Source organism: Nelumbo nucifera, chromosome 1 (assembly GCF_055504915.1).
Source record: "Nelumbo nucifera cultivar China Antique chromosome 1, China Antique-T2T, whole genome shotgun sequence".
Taxonomy (NCBI): Eukaryota; Viridiplantae; Streptophyta; class Magnoliopsida; order Proteales; family Nelumbonaceae; genus Nelumbo; species Nelumbo nucifera.
The window spans coordinates 24,954,188-24,975,084 of NC_142649.1; the positions used below are offsets into that span (position 1 = coordinate 24,954,188).

The window sequence follows — 20,897 nt, forward strand, 5'->3', positions numbered from 1 at the left end:
TCCGGTTTGACTCTACTGTCAAAAACTTTGACTTTGAGCAGAATCTGGATGAACCCTGTGTTTACAGGAAATCCATTGGAGATAAGGTTACGTTCTTGGTTCTGTATGTAAACAACATTCTACTCATTGGGAATGATGTAGGAATTTTGACTACGGTGAAAGTATGGCATTCACAACAATTATTCATGAAAGATCTTGGAGAAGCCTCCTATATACTAGGCCTTCGACTCTATAGAGATAGATCGAAGAGGATAATACATTTATCCCAATCTGCTTACATTGACAAAATAGTCAAGAGATACAGCATGGAGAACTCCAAGAAATGAAATGTTCCTTTTAGGCACGGAGTCACTCTCTCCAAGGGGATGTCTCCCAAGACTCCCGAGGAGATTGAGGGCATCAAGGACATTCCCTATGCCTCAGCCGTAGGAAACATCATGTATGCCATGCTATGCACTCGTCCTGACATTGCTCAGGTAGTGAGTGTGGTAAGCAGATTCCAGGCCAACCTAGGGCAGGAGCACTGGACTGCTGTGAAAAATATACTTAAGTACCTTCGAAGGACAAAAGAGTTTTGTCTGGTATTCGATGGTAGCTCACTACAGATCCAAGGGTATACTGATGACGATTTTTAGTCAGATTCAGATGATAGAAAGTCTACATCTGGTGTGTTTTCATGATGGGATCGTGTGTTGTTTGTTGGAAAAGCAGCAAACAGGGGTGCACTACAGATTCCACAATCGAAGCCGAATACATTACCGCAAGTGAAGCTGCCAAAGAAGCCGTATGGATGAAGAATTTCATTCATGAATTGGGAATAGTTACATCCAGCACATCACCCATTCCATTGTTGTGTGACAACAAGGGAGCTATCGCTCAGGCTAAGGAGCCACGAGCCCACTCAAAGTCGAAGCACATCGAGAGGAAGTACCATGTACTGTAGGAGATAGTTGGAAGAGGGGACGTCCTGATTCAGAAGGTAGCAACAGCGGAGAATGTAGTAGGCCTATTGACTAAGCCATTAACACAGAAAGTGTTTGAGAAACACATGGAAAGTATGAGACTCCGACTTATACTAGATTGGACCTAACTGCAAGTGGGAGCTATTAGACAGTGTATACTCTTAGCTCCAATCAGAATGATGTACCTTATGACATTTAATGTAAATGCATAAAGTACATATTTGATTCATATTATTATGGTGTGTTTCTGTGTAATACCCTTAAGCTGAACACATATGAGACTCGTGTTAGTTTAGAATCTTCATAGCCGTTGGATAAATCTGGGGAGATTTATCTTGCCAAGGCTAACACTGATGTATCACCAAGTTGGTTGGGGTGGCTTGTCTCAGCTGCCAAGGTGAGACCTGAGGTACTTACAGTCTGGATTTTCTTGAAACCTTGAACTGGACCAAAATTCTAGTATTGCCCTGGACCTTAGAGATTGATGGGCAAAACTGGAATGTTACACTTGACCCCTAGACTCGATTATGATACTGCACTAGGTGTCAGATTGGACTGTCTTTGATATGCCAATCAGTGAGATCCTTAGAGGGGGTCAAAACTTGGGTATGTTGGGACAGTCCGAGAATTCATCTGAGTGGGTGATCATAGTGACAGGATCAGCCCCTTTGTCGGACAAAGTGAATGATCGGGGATGCATTCTCTCTGACGGAAAACTAAACTACCGACAATTGATTTCAACCATTGAAATTTGTTTTTGCAGAATATATTTATATAAAGATATATATATATATATATATATATATATATATCATGGTTTAAAAATATTTGCAAAAGGTTTTAATTCAAGGGATCCATGTGAGTAGAGAGTGCAGCACTGTTCCTTGCAGCCGAGGGAGAGGTCCTCTCTTGTCGGGCAGTGTTTGATCATTATGGGATGAGAGGTTAAGTGTAAGACCATTGAGGGTAGTGCCTGATGGGCTAATCTTGCATCTGCCCACAGTCCTTGGGTTTTTATTAGGTGGCTTGGCCCAGGGACCACTTAGTGTAAGTGTTGGGCCCATTAAGAGCCCATGGTGATGGGCTCAGGGGTTCATTGCCCATAACAGTGAATTCGGCCAGGCCTTATAAAAGAGGCTATGCTGAACCCATGTGGTTGATGTGTAGATCAATGTTTGGGTCCCATGCCATACAAGGAAACCCAACTAAGCAGCAGTTTGGAAGGTTAGTGAGCACATGGACTTAATGGGCCTAAAGCCCAATTCGAACTGGTCTAATTTGATTAGTTAAAGAAGGGGGCAGATCTGGGATTTGGATCAGCAGATAGGATAGGGATAACTCTCTATCCACTCAGAGAGTCCAGATCCAAATACAGATTTGGATTTGGAAACTCCTAATAAGATTAGGAGGGTTGATCTAATCTACAGATAAGATAAGGGCTTATCATTATCTCTTAAAGAGAAGTCCTGATCCAAATTCAGCTTTTGATTAGGGAACTCCTAATGAGATTAGGAGCTCTCTTTAAGGCTATAAAAGGAGGAGGAGGGTGAACCTCCATTCACCAAATCACAACAGATCTCATATCACAGAAAGAGAGAAGACAACTACAGTAAGATTGCGCCATCTTCTTCTCTTGCGCCCTCCTCCTACTACCGCCATTGCCAGTTTGATCTCCACTGTAGGAGTGATCAATAAGTGTTCTTGAAATCAGTTTTTGGAGAAAAACTGATCTGAAGTCATGCTCACATTCCCTCCATCGAATTCTTGCTGAAGGATTCGGTTCTTGTGAAGAACCTGCTGATTCTGCTCCACCCTACGTTGTGTCATCTTCAGTGGGAGCAGTTTTTGGAGTTTTCCTTGGGTGTGAACACCTTCATTGGGAGATATTGTTTCTTCGTATCAGGTACCTCCCTCTCCTCCCTTTTGGTTTCAGATCTGGTTCGGTTCTTGGTTCAAGATTGATCCTTGAAAATGCAGATTTTCTAAAATAGGAAATGTGATTCCTAGATGGGAGAGAGAAATTTTTGAAATTTTGCCCTACCTTCCTGTAGGGTTCGGCCATCCATATGATGGATCTCTCATCCCTTCAAAACTATCTCTTGTATCTATAAATACCTCTCTGTATCAATAAAATATATAGAATTCTTTTACCAACAATGTTTGATACCACCTTCCTTAAGGTGGGGATTGGTGGGACTTTGATGCATTACCACTTGCACTCTAATGTATTTAACCTATTTTCGCTCCCCCATTTAAACTCCCATTGGATACCGATGCAAACAGAATGAGGCTTAAGAAAAATACTTGGCTGGTACCCTTGAGCAGTGAAGTAAAAGCAATGGAGGTAATAACTTGGAAAGCAATAAAGTAATCATTGATCATATGGATTTTAGTGATTTTTTGCGATGTATTAAACCCTAAATTCATGTAACGTTGTCTTTTTCATCATCCATGTAAAACCAAAAGATAGTTTGTACTTTTCAATGGCAATTGGGTCATCATGTTCATTCTGAGCTGGTCTAACAATACCACAAACTAATACCGAGTGGATTCACATGAGCGCCCCATAGCACATCCCAATCATGTATTAGAAACATCTCCCAATGACAAATACAGGAAATGTTCCCCATGCACAATGAGATGTGTATGTGGAGCGTGCTATGTGGGGCGCCAATCTAAACTCATACTAAGCTCAAAAGCTTGGGTTTAGATTGGGTTGGACTAGAAACATTCCAATAATAAGATCAACACAGGAGAGGTTAGTGAGAAAATTAATAGGACGATAGAGGATTCTCTCCTCACTAACATGGATAGGATTTGGAGTAACAACTTTAGTTTTATCAATAGGTCAAGATTTGGTTTGCTATGGTTGGCCTAATTTGAGCTCCACCGGAATCAATCGGCAACTACGTTAGGCAGAGAAGCATTAGGGGCCGGATTGGAAGAAGTGGGAAACTTTAACAGTACTTAAATGGCCCCTCATGTTGTTATGAAGAATATGTATATATAAAGGAACAACTAGATCTTCGATAATAAGGTTAGATGTATTTGAATTAATTTGAAAAAACCATTAAATGCATTTCATCTTGTAAATAAAAGACCAAAGGTTAAGAAGTTGAGTAAGTTGCAAGTAAAAGAATGTGTCTATTAATAGTATTAAGAGTCTAGTTATTACGGCAATAATGTCTATGAAAAGGGGTTGAGTGGGTGGAAGAGAGTAGAGAAAAAATGAAAAGAAAGAAAAGAATAGAAAGGCCCAAAAGGAGGAGACGTGTAAGGTTTCAAGAAGAAAAAAATTAGCCCAAAGAGAAATAAAAGTGTAAGTAAAGAGGTTTTGCTAATTTCTTAAGTGAGCTACAAGGAGCTCTTACAAAGCCATATTTGGATCATACCTCCAAGAAAAATATACCTCCCCTCTTATGTTTCAATATTTGAATGATATTTTCAGCCCAAATTTGCTTACATTTTTTATCTCTATTTCTTTAAAGATCTTGGATAGTGCAGCCTTGTACCTTCAAGATCTCTAATAAATCTAGAAGCTACCACCACCAACTTGCGTAATTCTTGGGCCTTGGCTACTAAGAGCTTTACAACATCAATTGGGCTAACATGGAAAGGAACCTCTTTGAGATTTTGCACTCTTCTCTTGTTATACAATATGTGCCCTTAAATCCAATCAGATTGATGTACAGATACATTTATTGTAAATGAATAAAAGTATGCTATTGTTTCATGTTGATATTGGTATGTTTTTTTGTGAAATTACCCCTTAAACTGGATACTTATGAGACTCGTATTAGTTTAGAATGTTCTCAACCGTTTGATAGACTTGGGGAGTTTATCCTACCAAGGCTGATACTAATATGCTGCCAAAAAAGTTAGGGCAGTTTATCTCAGCTGTTAGAGTTAGACCCAAAACACATGTAGTGTATGTTTGGATGAAACACTGAACTTGGACCATTTTCTAGTTATGACCTGTACCTTGGAGATTGATGAGAAAAATTGGAAAGTTACACATAACCCCTAGACTTGATTATGGTACTACACTCGGTGTTGGATTAGGCTATCTTTGATATGCCAATCAGTGAAATCCGTTAAGGGTCAAACTTGATTATGTTGGGACAGTTTGAGAATTCATCTGACTGGGTGATCATAGTGATAGGATTGGCCTCTTTGTCGAACAAAGTGAATGGTAGGGCTTTTACTCTTTCTGATGGAAACCTAAACTGTCGGTAGTGGATTTCAGTTGTGTTTGAGATTTAGTTTTGCAAAAGTAAATGATAGGGCTTTCATATTAATGTTTTATAAAAAATGTTTGCAAAAGGTTTTAATTCCTAAGATCCATCCAAGTAGAGAGTGTGACACTAGACTTTGCAGCCAGGGGAAAGGTTCTTCCCTGTCAGGTAGTGTTTGATCATTATGGGCCGAGAGGTTAAGTATAAGAAACCATTACAAGGCTAATTACCTGATGGACTTTATTTTACTTAAGTCCATTATCCTTGGATCTTCATAGGATGGCTGAATTCAATGATCATTTAAGTGTAAATGTTGGGCCCATATTGAGCCCATAGTGATGTGCTTAAGGGTTCATTGTAGTTAGTAGTGAATTCGGCCAAACCTTTTCGCAGAGGTTGGGTTGAACCCATGTGGACTTATGTAAGGTCATTGTGGGGTCCCATGCCATACAAATCTGGCCTAAGTTGGCCATGCAACACCCTTGGGTCGTGAGCCTTATAGATGATGGGCCTAAGGTCCATAATTAATATGATTAATTAAATTGTCACATGAGTGAATCTCGATTGGGATCTGGGTATGGAGCACCTAATCTTATAAGAAGATAAGGTATATCTCTAATTAGAGTCTAGATCTGATTTAGATCTGGATTATCTCCTAATTAGATTAGGAGATAGCTCCATAAGAGATTATAAAAAAGGAGGGGGTGGACCAATCCAAGACAGCTTCATATTTTTGTAGTTTTTTATTCTCTCTGCACCCTTTTGTCTCCTAGTTTTTGCCCAGTTCGACATCAGCTATCTGGGACTGATATAGATCAATTTTTCCTTTGATTTTTGTAAGAAAAAATCAAGGGATATCAGACTCACCTTCCCCATTTTGATCCAAGTAGTTGGGTTGCAGTTTTGTTGAAAACTGTGTTCAGACTCACCTATACACTACGCCATCTTCAATGGAAGCTGGTTTTAGGACTGATTTGGGCATAAATTTCCACCTTGAAATCTTCATTGTGGTATCCTTATTAGGTATACATCTCCCTCTGTTTGGTTTTAAGTCTGGTCTGGTTCAGTGCAAAATCAATCTTGAAAAATGCAGTTTTTCAAAACATAGGGAATTTGATTCCCAAAACGATTAGGAAATTTTTGAAATTTTGCCCATCCATCTAGCATGGTTCAGCTATCCATATGATGGATCCTAACCCTTCCAATAACCCCATTTTGTCTCCTTTCCTTTAGGCTATGTTTGAAAATGGTGTAAATGCAAAACTTCATCGATGGATAAAAACGGTCAAATATATGTATCAGGGTAAAAAGCGAACCGGCGAAGTGCATGTTTTACACTCTTGTGCGATTGGAAAAATGGTGTAAAATCATCAATATACAAGTATATCTCGCAAGCATCCATAGAGACATTGGCTCTACACTGAACAAGTCCATAGACGATGTTGAGGTTGTTGCCATAGCTAGTGTTGAAGAAGCCATTTTAGGAGCCATTGGAGACGAGGGAAGGGAGGAGGTTGAGTAGATTTTTTTGGAATTTGTTGTCAAAGGTATAAGCCACCGAGTCAGAACAGAAAGTTAAGTTTTTGATGGAAACTTCAGCTCAAGTGTGCAACGTTGCAAGGAGAGTTGTCGATGACACACAAATTTCGTAATTTGTACTTCACAGAAATGGTAAGAAGCTGTACAATGTTGCTAGGAGAGGTTTCATAATAGTGCAAGTCTTACAGGTAAAATGGATCCATATGTTTTGATAAAATTTAGGAATGAAGAGAGAAAGAGCTTCATTGCAAGGAGAGATTTCATAACAGAGCACAGGTCGAGTAAGTTCTACTTGCAAGATCTTAAAATTGATTTTTTTTGGATGCCTGGTGGGGGGATCAGTAATAGATAGGTGATGGGATCGATGGGACAATGAGATGCTTTGATCGTCTATGCATTCTCACAGAGAAGGAGAAGGTGGCTGAACCTCAGACCTGGCACAATGAGAACAAATAGAGAGAGAGAAAGAGATAGAGAGGGTGGGAGAGGGAGTGAAATATAGAAGAAGAGGGTCATATGAGGATTGAAACCATCACAAAAACATGAGGGTTCTGACAAAGATTGAAACCACTATGTTGAGGGAGCAGTTTTTCAAAGGAGAAGAAAGGCATTATACCGATGGAGAGATCGAGAGTTTTTTTACATCGATTTTTTTTATGTAATTTTCACATTGATTCTCAATGTAAAAATATGTTTAAAAGCTCGTTTACATCGATTATCGTTCTTATTTTATATTCCATCCAAATGCATACAAAAGTGAAGTAGAGTGTAAAACTACACTGAACCGGGTTTTACATTGCTTCCAAATGCAGCCTTATGGCTCTTTCGAGTCAAGCAAATGTAGAATTTATTCTGCACTTCGATGATAGCTCAATACAAAGCCCTAGTAGAGTAGGTATTGACCTAGGAAATTAGTTAGAAGAGATGGGGTTTGAACTGGACTTTCAATGACCCAATCAAAGCAATGGACACAGCTAAGGTGGAGGTCAAAGTTGATCTTACGGATATAAGATCAAATTGGTCGCCACGTAGCCTATGGGAGTGTGGGCTTTGAAAGGGATTCCTTTTCTTGGTGAAAAATAAGTTTCATCAAAGGATAATCCTATAGAAACAAAGTCCAAAGCCAATGAGGCATAGATGCCTTATTATAAGTAGACCTGTTCATGGGCAGGGCTAGGATGGGCTTGGGCCAAGCTTTGCCTCTTTATCAACAAAAAATGTACAGGCCTGAGCCTAATCTCGGTCTGACCATTAGGCCTAGATCTTGAGTGCGAGCCTGACCCTTATATAAAGCCCAAAGCCCAAGCCCGATGTTAGATAGTCATGCCCTTAGCTCCAATTAAATTGATGTACCTTTTGACATTTATTGTAAATGAATAAAGTACATAATTGATTCATGTCATTGTGATGTGTTTCTGTGTAATACCCATAAACAAGACACTTATGAGACTCGTGTTAGTTTAGAATCTTCACAGTCATTGGATAGATCTAGGGAGATTTATCTTGCCAAGGCTGATACTCATGTGCTACCAAGTTGGTTAGGGTGGCTTGTCTCAGCTACCAAGGTGAGACCTGAGGTACATGTAGTGTGGGTTTTCTTGAAACCCTAAACCGGACCAAAATTCCAATATTGCCCTAGATCTTGGAGATAGATGGGCAAAACTGGAATGTTACACCTGACCCCTAGACTCGATTATGGTACTGAACTAGGTATCAGATCGGTCTGTCTTTGATATGCCAATCAGTGAGATCCTTAGAGGGGTCAAAACCTGGGTATGTTGCGACAGTTTGAGAATTCATCTAAGTGGGTGATCATAGTGACAGGATCAGCCCCTTTGTCGGACAAAGTGAATGATTGGGGATGCACTCTCTCTGATGGAAAACTAAACTGCCGACAGTTGACTTCAACCATTGAAATTTGTTTTTGCAGAATATATTTATAGATATATATATATATATTATGGTTTCAAAATGTTTTGCAAAAGGTTTTTATTCCCGGGATCCATGTGAGTAGAGAGTGCAGCACTGTTCCTTGTTGCCATGGGAAAGGTCCTCTCTTGTCGGGTAGTGTTTGATCATTATGGGCTGAGAGGTTAAGTGTAAGACCATTGAGAGTAATACCTGATGGATTAATCTTGCATCTGCCCACAGTCCTTGGGTTTTCATAAGGTGGCTAGACCCAAAGACCATTTAGTGTAAATGTTGGGCCCATTAAGAGTCCATAGTGATGGACTCAGGGGTTCACTGTCTTCTATAGTGAATTCAGCCAGGCCTTGTAACAAAGGCTAGGCTAAACCCATGTGGCTGATGTGTAGATCAATGTTTGGGTCCCACGCCATACAAAGAGAGCCAACTGGGCAGTAGGTTAAGAGGTTAAATGAGCACATAAACTTAATGGGTCTAAAGCCCAATTTCGAACTGGGTTAATTAGATTAATTAAATAAGGGTGGATCTGGGTTTGGATCAGAAGATAAGGATAAGAGGATAAGTCTTATCCACTTAAAGAGTCCAGATCCAAATAAAGATTTGGATCAGGAAACTCCTAATTTGATTAGGATTAAGATGATCTTGAACTACAGATAAGATAAGGGATTATCCTTATCACTTAAAGAGTCCAAATCCAAATAAAAATTTGGATCAGGAAACTCCTAATCAGATTAGGAGGTTGTCTCTTTAAAGCTATAAATAAGAAAACAGGGCAGACATGAAAAATACACCAAATACAAGATAGCAATCTACACAGTTCTTCCCTATTCTTGCCGCCCCTACCCAGTTTGATCTCCACTTGTGGGAGTGATCAAGAATTATTCTTGATATTGCTTCCTGGTAGAAGAAGCAACTTGAAGTCGTGCTAACCAGCCCTCTACTCCATTCTTGTTGAAGAGCTGTCCTATTGATCCTCTTCACCACACACTATGTCATCTTTAGTGGAAGTGGGTTTTGGTTATCTCCTTTGGCATGAAAACCTTCATTGGGAGTTACTGCTACTTCATATCAGGTATATCCCTCTTCTCCCTTTTGGTTTTAAATTTGGTCCGGTTTGGTTCAAGATTAATCCTTGAAAATGCAGTTTTCTAAAATAGGGAATGCGATTCCTACATGGGAAAGAGAGAAATATTTGAAATTTCGCCCAACCTTCTTGTAGGGTTCGACCATCCATTTGATGGATCTCTCATCCCTTCAGTGGTATTAGAGCCAGGTTCAAATCTTGAACCAAATTAAACCAGATTTGGATCTGTGCAAATGGGTAGAAAGCGTTCTACCCGATTTGCGTAGTTAACGTTTTTTCTGGGAAATCGGTTCCCAGTTTTGGGTGAATCATCTGAAATTAAATCTTTATTAATCTGATTTAGATTTAGAATTGTTCTATATATTTTTCTTGATTTTTGGGCTATCCGTATGGTGGAGATCGAATTCTTTTATTGGCGCAAGAAATCTGTGCACCTGCTGATTTATTCTTTTCATTCTTGGTCTGTAATTAATTTTATTATTTTTTTAGATGGAATGTATAGGAATTCGAATCTGATGTAATATTAATACAAAAATTAGGTTTTCTATTTTTATTTCATTCGAAAACGAAGCTGAAAGCGCAAAGGAGAGAATTTCGCAGATTCGGGTTCAGTGATCTGCGGTTTATAGTTTTGGAAACTGCATACTGCGAACTGATCTTTGTCTTGCAGGGTTGCAGCCTTGCGAACAGCCCCCTTTTTGTTTGATTATTGATTCTTGAATATCATCTATCAGTTGTTTAATTTCAGATCATCTTCTTGAATTAGATCTTGAATTAAATATCAAACCCTAGACCCATTCAAACCAGATTGGACCAAACTGGTTGGACCAAACCTGTGGTTCGATGGGGGCTGTTCTCATCCCTAAAATTTTCTACATGGGCCGAGGGATTGATGGTTAATTGCAAGATGCAATTCAGCCCACATCTATAAAACTCAATTTTAATCTGTTAAAACTGCTTTAGCCCAATTCAGCATAAATGTTATATGGGCCTAACTGTTTTTTTTAGTTCAGCCCATATACCTAGATAATATTAATTGGTAATATTATGGAATTAAATGGGCTTTATTTAAGGGTTTTATAGTTATTTAATTGATTGGATCAATTATGAATTCCACGCATGTGATTTATGTAATGTGATGTGCTGCATTGATGGGCCATGAGTGCTTGGCCCATGTTAATTCGATAGTGGCTCTTTCGAACACCATGGCTGAATGCACATCATTGCCATGGTGCCCTTAAGACCATTGGATGATCTCACTTTCTCAGTGGGGCCCACATCAATTTCTCCCCAAGAGGAACATCCTGGAACCCTAGCCGTTTTTGGGCCCACTTTGAATCTGGCTTTATAAAAACCAGTGAGAGCCACTTTGGTTTGACCTAAATCAGATCTAGGGAGTTTAAACTCCCTCCATTAAATATAAGTGCATGTGATAGGGAATTTCATACGATGAATTCTCTAAAGGCCTTTCATCATTAGTATGAAGGTTGACTGTATTGGTGGGTGGACATACACCATAAAATTGGGCTATCCATATGCTAATGCAGTTGGCTGGATTGCTTCATGAGATGATAAGGGCATCATAGACCAATGTGGGAGGGGCCTATTCTAAAATGGAAGACTCTCTCACGGTACCTTAGTGTTCACGAAAATGATGGGTGAGAACTTATTGGATAGAAAGGTTTAACCTAAAATGGCTATGAACCTTGTCTGACAGAGGCCAAAGGGAAAGCTTAAAAGATGAGTGGATGAGATCCTTCACAGAAGGTGGTGGGGTTTTGCAACTGAAATAGTTTGCTCCATGCACCCCATGTGGTTTCCCACATTTTCAGAGACAACTATCTCCATCACTAAGATTGGAGGGAATCTCAGAGATGCCCAAAATGGAAACGGAACATAGATTTAAAGCCCTTTCTATGTGATGACATGAATCAATTAGGTTGTGGACTTATAAATCCGCCTTTCCTTTACCAGAAATGGCAAACGGAAACTTCACCAAATTGTTGGATGATAACAAACTCAAGGGCCCTAATTATGCTGACTGGTTCCGAAACCTTATGTTGGCTCTCACGTCCGAGAAATTGGACAAAATTTCTAAGAACCCAGCTCCAGATCATCCAGGTGACAGGGTTTCTGAGGCCCGAAGAAGAGAGTATCAAGAATGGGAAGAGAAAAACTCTTTTGCCCGGCGTTATATTATAGCTTCTTTATACAATCCGATACATAGTTTGAAGACTATGTTTGAAGAACATAACCATTCTACTCGACAAAAGGTCTTAAAATTTTTTATGACCGCACAGATGACTGAGAACCAATAGGTTCATGACCATTGTCTAAAGATGATGGATTATATCAATGAACTGGAGGCTTTCGAGCCAGGGCTAGATCATGACACCAAAATTGATGATGTCCTCAATTCCTTACCTCCGTCCTTCAATCAGTTTTTCATGAATTACAACATGAATAAGCTAAATGTTAGCCTTCAGGAACTCAGCAATATGTTGTAGAGGGCTAAAGAACTGATTAAGAAAGATAAGTTGATAGCCATGGTTGTTGAAGGTGGCAAATCAAGCAAGAAAACGCAGAAGCCTAAAAGGAAGGCTTAGAAGAAGGGTAGCAAAACTAAAATGTAGAAGAAAGATAAGGCATTAGATTCCTATCACTTCTGCAAACAGATCGGCCATTGGAAGAGGAATTGTCCTCAATAGCTGGAGATTGAGAAGCAAGGTAATTTCGAATCTTTTATCATAGAGACCAATTTGTTGGTCACTTCTGCTTCCTGGTGTATTGACTCTGGGGCTTCAACTCATGCGTGTAACTCACTGCAGGGTATAAGATAAGAATAAGACTGAGTGACAGAGAAGTGATGCTCTACTTGGGGACTTTTACAACAGTTGCAGCTACAACCATAGGAACTGTAGAACTAGTTTTCAGAGAAGGAACAATTGTACTTAAAGATTGTCTTTTCATACCTAATTTAAGAAGAAATTTTATTTTTGTCTCAAAATTATGCATGGATGGTTATTCTATCTTATTTAGTAATGTGATTACTATTAAACGGAATAACAAATTCCTCGCATACGAAGAACTTGAGAACAGTTTCTATGTTCTCCATCCTTCTCTGGAAACATACACTACCGAAACTACATCGGAAATAATCCCACGTGCCTGTGGCATTACCGACTTGGCCACATTAATATAGATCATATCACAAGGTTGGTAAAGGATGGTCCTTTGGATTTTCTAACTATAGAAGATCTTCCAACTTGTGAACTTTGCCTTCAGGGCAAGATGACAAAGAGACCATTTACGGGAAAGCCAGAAAGATCTACAGGCACACTTGACTTGATACATACTGATTTATGTGGTACCTGAATGTTAGGACATGTAACCAACACATTTATTTTATAACCTTTACCGATGATTACTCACGGTATGGTTACATGTACCTAATGAAACATAAGTCTGAATTTTTTGAAAAGTTCAAAGAGTTCAGACAAAAAGTCAAGAAATAGTTAGGGAGAGAAATTAAGACCCTTCAATCAGATCGAGGCGGGGGCGAGTATCTCTCTGATGAATTCAGGGACTACTTAAAGGAAAATGAGATTGTATCACAACTAGCTCCTCTTGCTACACCTGATAATATGCGTAATTTCCATATTATTTGTATTTTTCTTATTTAATTAGTAAGTTAATTAATGGATTTTATTGTGTTTTATTTAGAAAATCACAATTTCGGAAGAAAGCTGAAAGGAAGCTTGCAGAATAGCAACAGCACGTTAGGAGAAGACCAATACGATTTCAGCATGCAAGAAGTGGACCCCATCAATCCTAGTAGGATTCGGCTGAGTTGGAGGTGTGAGTCACCAAGAGTTTTAATAGAGTCTATTTCTTGCTGTACTTCTAAAAGAAAGAAAGTCAAAGTCCATCTTAGTTAAGAATTTCTATTTATAGATAAGGATAAGATTAGATTTGAATTACGCATTATCCCATTAGGAAATTGGACTTTCTATTTTTGAGAAAGAACTCCTAAGAGGTGTTGGAAACAGCCCCTCCCCCTAAGGCTATATAAAGGGAGGGGGGGTAGACTAGAAATCAAAATCACTCAATCAAGCAAGGAAGAAGTGAAGGAAGGAAGTAGAAGACGTCATCCTCATCTGGAAGTTGCGATCTCTCCATGAAGTGCGGTTAACTTCTATTTTCTGGTTGAAGGTTAAGGAATCTTTGGTTCTACAAAAATTGTGAGATCTAATTGATTTTAATTCAATTCATTGTTTATGAGTATTTATATATTTTTTGTGATTTCTTGTTTCAGATTATTTTATTGATTGAGCAACACGATCCATTGTTCAATCGATACAATAACCTATTGCCGATTAGATCATCAAATTCGTACATTTTGTTAGATTTAATCTTTGTGGCAAATAACATAAACGGATTATGGACAAGTTTTCGGTTCATGTTATGAAAATAAATAATCTGGTTTAAACGAACTGAGCTTGTGTGTTCGCTGACCAGAATTGGGTCTCTCAATTTCTTAATGCTATTAATAAATTAAACCCTAAGAGCTTGTTTAGGGTTGTCTATTAATAAGAGAAGCAATCAAAGAGCTTATTTTGGTTGCCAAAAATACAAGTAGAGATTGGCTATTAGAGCTTGTTAGTAGCTATAACCAATTTACTCATAAGCACTTGAATTCATCCTTGCATCGATGATCAATTGTAAGAATCAAGGTTGAACTTATCCCTTCAACCAGATGCTGCCTTCTATCGAATTTACCTTTATTTTATTTTATTTTATTTTATTTTCCTTATCTTTATAACAACCCTCTACTTCATTTTCTTGGAAATAAATCAACCCAATCCCTAAGGAGACGACCTTGCTCATCACTATATACAAAAGTATTTAATTCGATCAGGATTTATATTTTTGGTTGGATTCGACACCCACCAAATTTTGGCGCCGTCGCCGGGGATTGGTGTCCTAAATAAGATTTATTTCCTTTTGCTTGGTTTATGCCTTGTTCTTCTCGTGTAGGTGAACTCCAATACGATCCCAAGATCGAAAACACAGTTTGTCGGTTAAGGAAAGAAGCCAAGCAACGTCGTAACCAATCGGCATCGCTCCCATCTCCTGGAATGAAGTCGGCAACAAACCTCGTCAAGTCATCTAAAAACTCTGAAGAAGAAATCATGGCCAACATCGACGAAAGAACTCTTAGAGAGCTAGCTGCACCAGATCTGAATCAACAACCACTCTACATTGAATATGCAGATCTAACGGTACCTTTTGAACTAAAATATGGTCTTATCCACTTACTTCCTACTTTCCGTGGACTTTCAGGTGAAGATCCCCACAAACACTTAAAAGAATTTCATGTAGTCTGCTTGAGCATGAAACCTCAAGGTGTTACCGAAGAGCATATCAAGTTGTGTGCCTTTCCTTTCTCACTAACTGACAAAGCTAAGGATTGGCTTTACTACTTACCCTCCGGTTCTATCACTACATGGAATGAGATGAAGAAGTTGTTTCTTGAGAAGTTCTTCCCTGCATCACGAGTTGCTAATATCATGAAGGAAATTTGTGGGATAAGACAATTCAGTGGGTAAACTCTCTATGAGTATTGGGAGAGATTCAAACAACTATGTGCAAGTTATCCTCAACATCAGATTCCAGATCAACTCCTTTCCAATATTTTTATGAAGGATTATTGCCTATGGACAAGAGTATGTTAGATGCTGCAAGTGGAGGTGTGTTGGTGAATAAAACTCCTACTCAAGTGTGGGAACTAATTGCAAACATGGCTGCCAATACACAACAGTTCGGCAATAGACAAGAGTCCATCCTGAGGAGAGTCAATGAGGTAAGTACTTCCTCCATTGATCAACGATTAGATACTCTCACCTCTCTTGTGGAAAATCGGTAGTAGGTCATGTACAACAAGTAAAGACGTGGCATTTGTTCCACTACAGGTCATCCAACCGACATGTGTCCTACACTTCAAGATGAACCCTATGAATTAGCCAATGTTGTTGGAGGATTCCTACAAAGGAGATACAATCCTTATTCAAATACTTACAATGTAGGATGGAGGGATCATCCTAATCATAGCTATGGAGCCAAGCCCTTCGGTTTCCAACAATATCAAGCTAGACAACCGGCTCCACAACATTCATCTTCCAAACCAGGTATGTCATTAGATGAAATCGTTAAAGCACTTGCAACTAACACCCAACAATTTCAATAGGAGACAAGGACAAGCATCCAAAACCTGGAGAATCAAGTGAGCCAATTGGTAACTGCTGTGAGTCGATTGGAATCTCAAGGATCAGGAAAACTACCCTCATAGACCATAGTCAACCCTAAGCAGAATGCTAGTGCAATCACTTTAAAAAGCGGAAAGGAGCTGAATAGGCCTAGCAAGGAAGTGCCTAAGAATACAATTGAAGAAGAAATAGAAAAGGAAGCACCACCACCCCAAACTCAAGATCCAAGCGATGAACAAACCTAAGCCATAGTGACAACTCCACCTTTTCCAAGATGATTTGCAAAATCCAAGGAGGAGCAAGAGATGGAGATTCTTGAGACATTTCACAAGGTTGAGGTAAATATTCCCCTCCTTGATGCAATCAAGCAAGTACCTCGCTATGCTAAATTCCTCAAGGAGTTATGCACTACTAAGAAAAAGCTAAAAGGTAATGAGAAAGTTCATATAGGGGAGAATGTTTCAATAATCCTCCAAAAAAAATTACCTACTAAATGCAAGGATCCAAGTATGTTTTCTATCCCTTGTAAGATAGGAAACGTTAAGATTGAAAGAACAATGTTAGATCTAGGAGTTTCGATAAATGTCATGCCCTGTTCTATTTACACAACTTTGAACCTTGGGCCATTGAAAGAAACGGGTGTGATTCTACAACTTGCTGATCGATCCACTACATATCCAAAGGGGGTTTTGGAAGATGTGTTTGTCCAGGTCAATGATCTGGTCTTTCCTGCTGATTTTTATGTGATTGATATGGAAGAAGATAATTCTTCCAATTCAACTCCAATTTTTCTGGGAAGGCCATTTCTTAAGACATCCAAAACTAAAATCGATGTACATAAGGGAACACTTACCATGGAATTTGATGGTAAGATATTCAAATTTAATATCTATGATGCTATGAGATATCCTAGTGATGTACATTCTATTTTTTCTATAGATATTATTGATTCTTTAGTGCAGCAAACTTTTGAGTTGGAAGATGAAGAAGTGATCGAAAAGGATTACAAAAAGTGGAAAAGGAGTTTGTGCTAAATCCCGAATTGCAAAATCCTCCCCACCCACCTTTCACTGCATCAAAAGCTCACTAGTTAGGGAAGTCTCCCTTATCTCTGTATTACTAGTATTTTGTTCTAGCAAGCTTTCTTTTGATACATTGAGGACAATGTATGGATTAAGTGTGGGGGGAGTATAGGATTTGATTCAGGATTTTAGATAAATAGTATTTTATTTCAGTTCAAAAAAAAAAAAAACTCAACTCTCTTGAAATCAATTGAAATAATATTCTGGGAAATTTCTTGTAAACCTAGTAATGAAGTGTGATTAGGGAATACACAACTTATCTGAAGCCATTCCCTCTTAAGCTAGTCCTAAATTCAGGTTTAAGTTAATAGGGTAAATATTTTTACCATACAATTGAGGTAACCTAGTAGGATGGAGCATAAAATACACCTACTAATCCAGCAATTCAAACGTAGTACTATTCAAACAATTCTAACAGTAGGATGGAGCAAAAAATGCACCTACTGCCCAAGTAATCCTAAATGTGAGATGGAGCATAAAATGCACTCACTTATACTAAGAAGAGAAAAAAAAAGAGAGTGAAGATAAAAAGGTTTTCCCTAGTTTACTAACTGGTTTGTAGTAGCAAAAATTGGATTGGTTGATGGATGAGTCATGTATGACTTGGTCGTGTTGAGTTTAAAGTTTGGTAGGATGGTTTGTTTATTTTTGCTTAAATTTTGTCTTGCCCGATGACAGGCAAAGTCTAAGTGTGGGGGGTTTGATAGTATGTGTAATTTCCATATTATTTGTATTTTTTCTTATTTAATTAGTAAGTTAATTAATGGATTTTATTGTGTTTTATTTAGAAAATCACAATTTGGGAAGAAAGCTGAAACTTGCAGCATAGCCCCAGCACGTTAGGAGAAGACCAATACGATTTCAGCATGCAAGAAGTGGGCCCCATCAATCCTAGTAGGATTCGGTTGAGTTGGAGGCGTGAGTCACCAAGAGTTTTAATAGAGTCTATTTCTTGTTGTACTTCTAAAAAGAAAGAAAGTCAAAGTCCATCTTAGTTAAGAATTTCTATTTAGAGATAAGGATAAGATTAGATATGAGTCACCAAGGGTGGCTTGTCTTAGCTGCCAGGGTGAGACCTGAGGTACATGCAATGTGGGTTTTTTTTGAAACCCTGAACAACCAAATTCTAGTATTTCCCTGAACCTTGGAAATAGATGGGCAAAACTGGAATGTTACACCTGACCCCTTGACTCGATTATGGTACTGCACTAGGTGTCAGATTTGGCTGTCTTGGATATGCCAATCAATGAGATCCTTAGAAAGGGTCAAAACCTGGGTATGTTGGGACAGTCTGAGAATTCACCTGAGTGGGTGATCATAGTGACAGGATCAGCCCCTTTGTCGGACAAAGTGAATGATCGGGGAATGCACTCTTTCTGATGGAAACCTAAACTGCTGGCAATTGATTTCAAACATTGAGATTTGTTTTTGCAAAATATATTTATATAGAGATATACATATATATATATATATATTATGGTTTCAAAATGTTTGCAAAAGGTTTTAATTCCCAAGATCCATGTGACTTGAGAGTGCAACATTGTTCCTTGCAGCCGAGGGAGAGGTCCTCTCTTGTCGGGCAGTGTTTGATCATTATGAGCTGAGAGGATAAGTGTAAGACCATTGAGGGTAATACCTGATGGGTTAATCTTGCATCTGCCCACAGTCCATGGGTTTTCATAAGGTGGCTGGACCCAAGGACCATTTAGTGTAAATATTGGGCCCATTAAGAGCCCATGGTGATGGATTTAGGGGTTCACTATCTCCTACAGTGAATTCGCTAGGCCTTGTAACAAAGGCTGGGTTGAACCCATGTGGCTGATGTGTAGATCAATGTTTGGGCCCCACGCCATACAAAGAGAATCAACTGGGCAGTAGGTTATGAAGTTAAGTGAGCACATAAGCTTAATATGCCTAAAACCCAATTCGAATTGGGCTTAAGTTAGTTAATTAAAAGGAGGCAAGATAGGATTTATAATCTGATTAGGATTAGCTAAAGAATAAAATAAGTCTTATCCATTCAAGAGTCCAGATCCAAATATCAGATTTGGATTAAGGAACTCTCTCCTAATTAAATTAGGAGGCTGATCCTGAGAAGGCTATAAATAAAGGGGGCGAATTCCTCAGTTACACAACACAACAACCTGTAGAATTCTCTCTTATTCTTGCCATCCCTACCCAATTCGATCTTCTCTTGAGGAATTAATCAAGAAAGGTTCTTGATATTGTTTCTTGGCTGAAGAAACAATCTAAAGTCGTACTCACCAGCATTTGTTCGACTCTTGCTGAAGAGCCATCCTACTGATCTTGCTTCATCACACACTGTGCCATTTTCAGTGGAAGCGGGTTTTGGTTTCCTCCTTGGGTGTGAACACCTTCATTGGGATTACTACTACTTCATATCAAGTATATCCCTCTCCTCCCTTTTGGTTTCAGATCTGGTCCGGTTTTGGATTCAAGAACAGTCCTTGAAAATGCACTTTTCTAAAATAGGGAATGTGATTCCTAAATGGGAGAGAAAGAAACTTTTGAAATTTCGCCCAACCTTCCTGTAGGATTCGGCCATCCATATGATGGGTTTCTCATCCCTTCAGCACCATCATGGACTTTCGGACCACCCTGGTGAAGAGCAAGGAGGTCATCTTTCTTGAAGAGGTTACGAGGCTTCGTGAGTTACGTCCTAGTGAGCTCAGATTAAAGTTTATGCATTGCCTCATGGTGGTATATTCCTGACCTTCCCGTTGTATTCATTTTGACCTCCATTCTAAACTTATTTCCTTTTATCTCTTTTATAGGCAAACACTTTGGCGCATTCTTTGTTGGGTCAAGTTGAGGGTGGTTTGGCGAGGGCCTAGGCTACCAAGGAGGATGTGGCAGAATACAGGCCCCGAATTGAGCTGGTTATCCATCTCATCGGTGACCTAAAGGATGAGCTCATGGTGGAGCTAGATAGCAATGCGGACCTAACGAGGGAGGTCAAGAATCTAAGTGAGGAGCTTGGGTGCAAGGACCAAAAGTTACAAGAGAAGGAGGTTGAGCTTACTAAGCAACAATCCAAGTTTCTTGACAATGTCCATTACTGTCGAGGTTGAAGAGTTTAAGACTTCACCCGACTTCTTCAAGGAAAGGGAAGAGTTTGGGTCTAGCACCTTTCGTCAGGGATTCAAGCTGTGCTGGATGGTAGTGGCCTCAATGTGCCCTTGAGTTCGACCTCAGCAAGTTAAAATCCTCCACGTGCACCAACGAGATGATGGGTTAGGTCAATCAAGAGCCTGACTCTGAGGAGGAAGAGGACGAGGTCGATGTGGTCAGAGATGGTGCTAATGGAAAAACTAATGCTAGTGTGGAAGGTGCCAGTGTGGAAGGTGTGGGGACAGATAAGCCCCAGAAAATAGGCTAGGTGTTGAAACCCCCATGTATATATATTGTATGTCGAGCCTCCAAGCTTGGCTTCCTTAAAAATTATTTTTGAGTAGCAATGTACTCTTTCCATTTTCTATCTAATGGAATCAACTTTTTGCATATACTGTGCCCCTCTTTCTCGCCTTGTATTTTCAGTTACTAGAAAATAGGCTAAGTGTTGAAAGAACATCAGATGTTTTCGAGGTGGCAAGGTGCACGAGTTGCCTAGGTACCAAAGTGACTAGACTCGTAATTTCAGCTAAGTCAAAAGGATGTCGAGTTATCGAATTATTGACCTATTCCGAGGTCGATGTAAGGGGCCATAAAGCTAAAAGCGTTTGGCTTCCCTTTGTGTACAACTTAGCCAAAGTGCTCATAGCTTAGATTGGCTAGACCAGGTC

The 20,897-nt window shown here is 39.2% G+C and overlaps 1 protein-coding gene across 1 annotated transcript; it reads left to right on the forward strand.

Annotated features, from left to right (window-relative positions):
- The first annotated feature begins 16,317 nt into the window (after positions 1-16,317).
- LOC148803014 (uncharacterized) lies at positions 16,318-17,046 on the forward strand. The gene has a single exon (XM_088888542.1). The coding sequence runs from the start codon at positions 16,318-16,320 to the stop codon at positions 17,044-17,046; it is 729 nt and encodes a 242-aa protein (XP_088744668.1).
- The last annotated feature ends 3,851 nt before the right edge of the window (positions 17,047-20,897 follow it).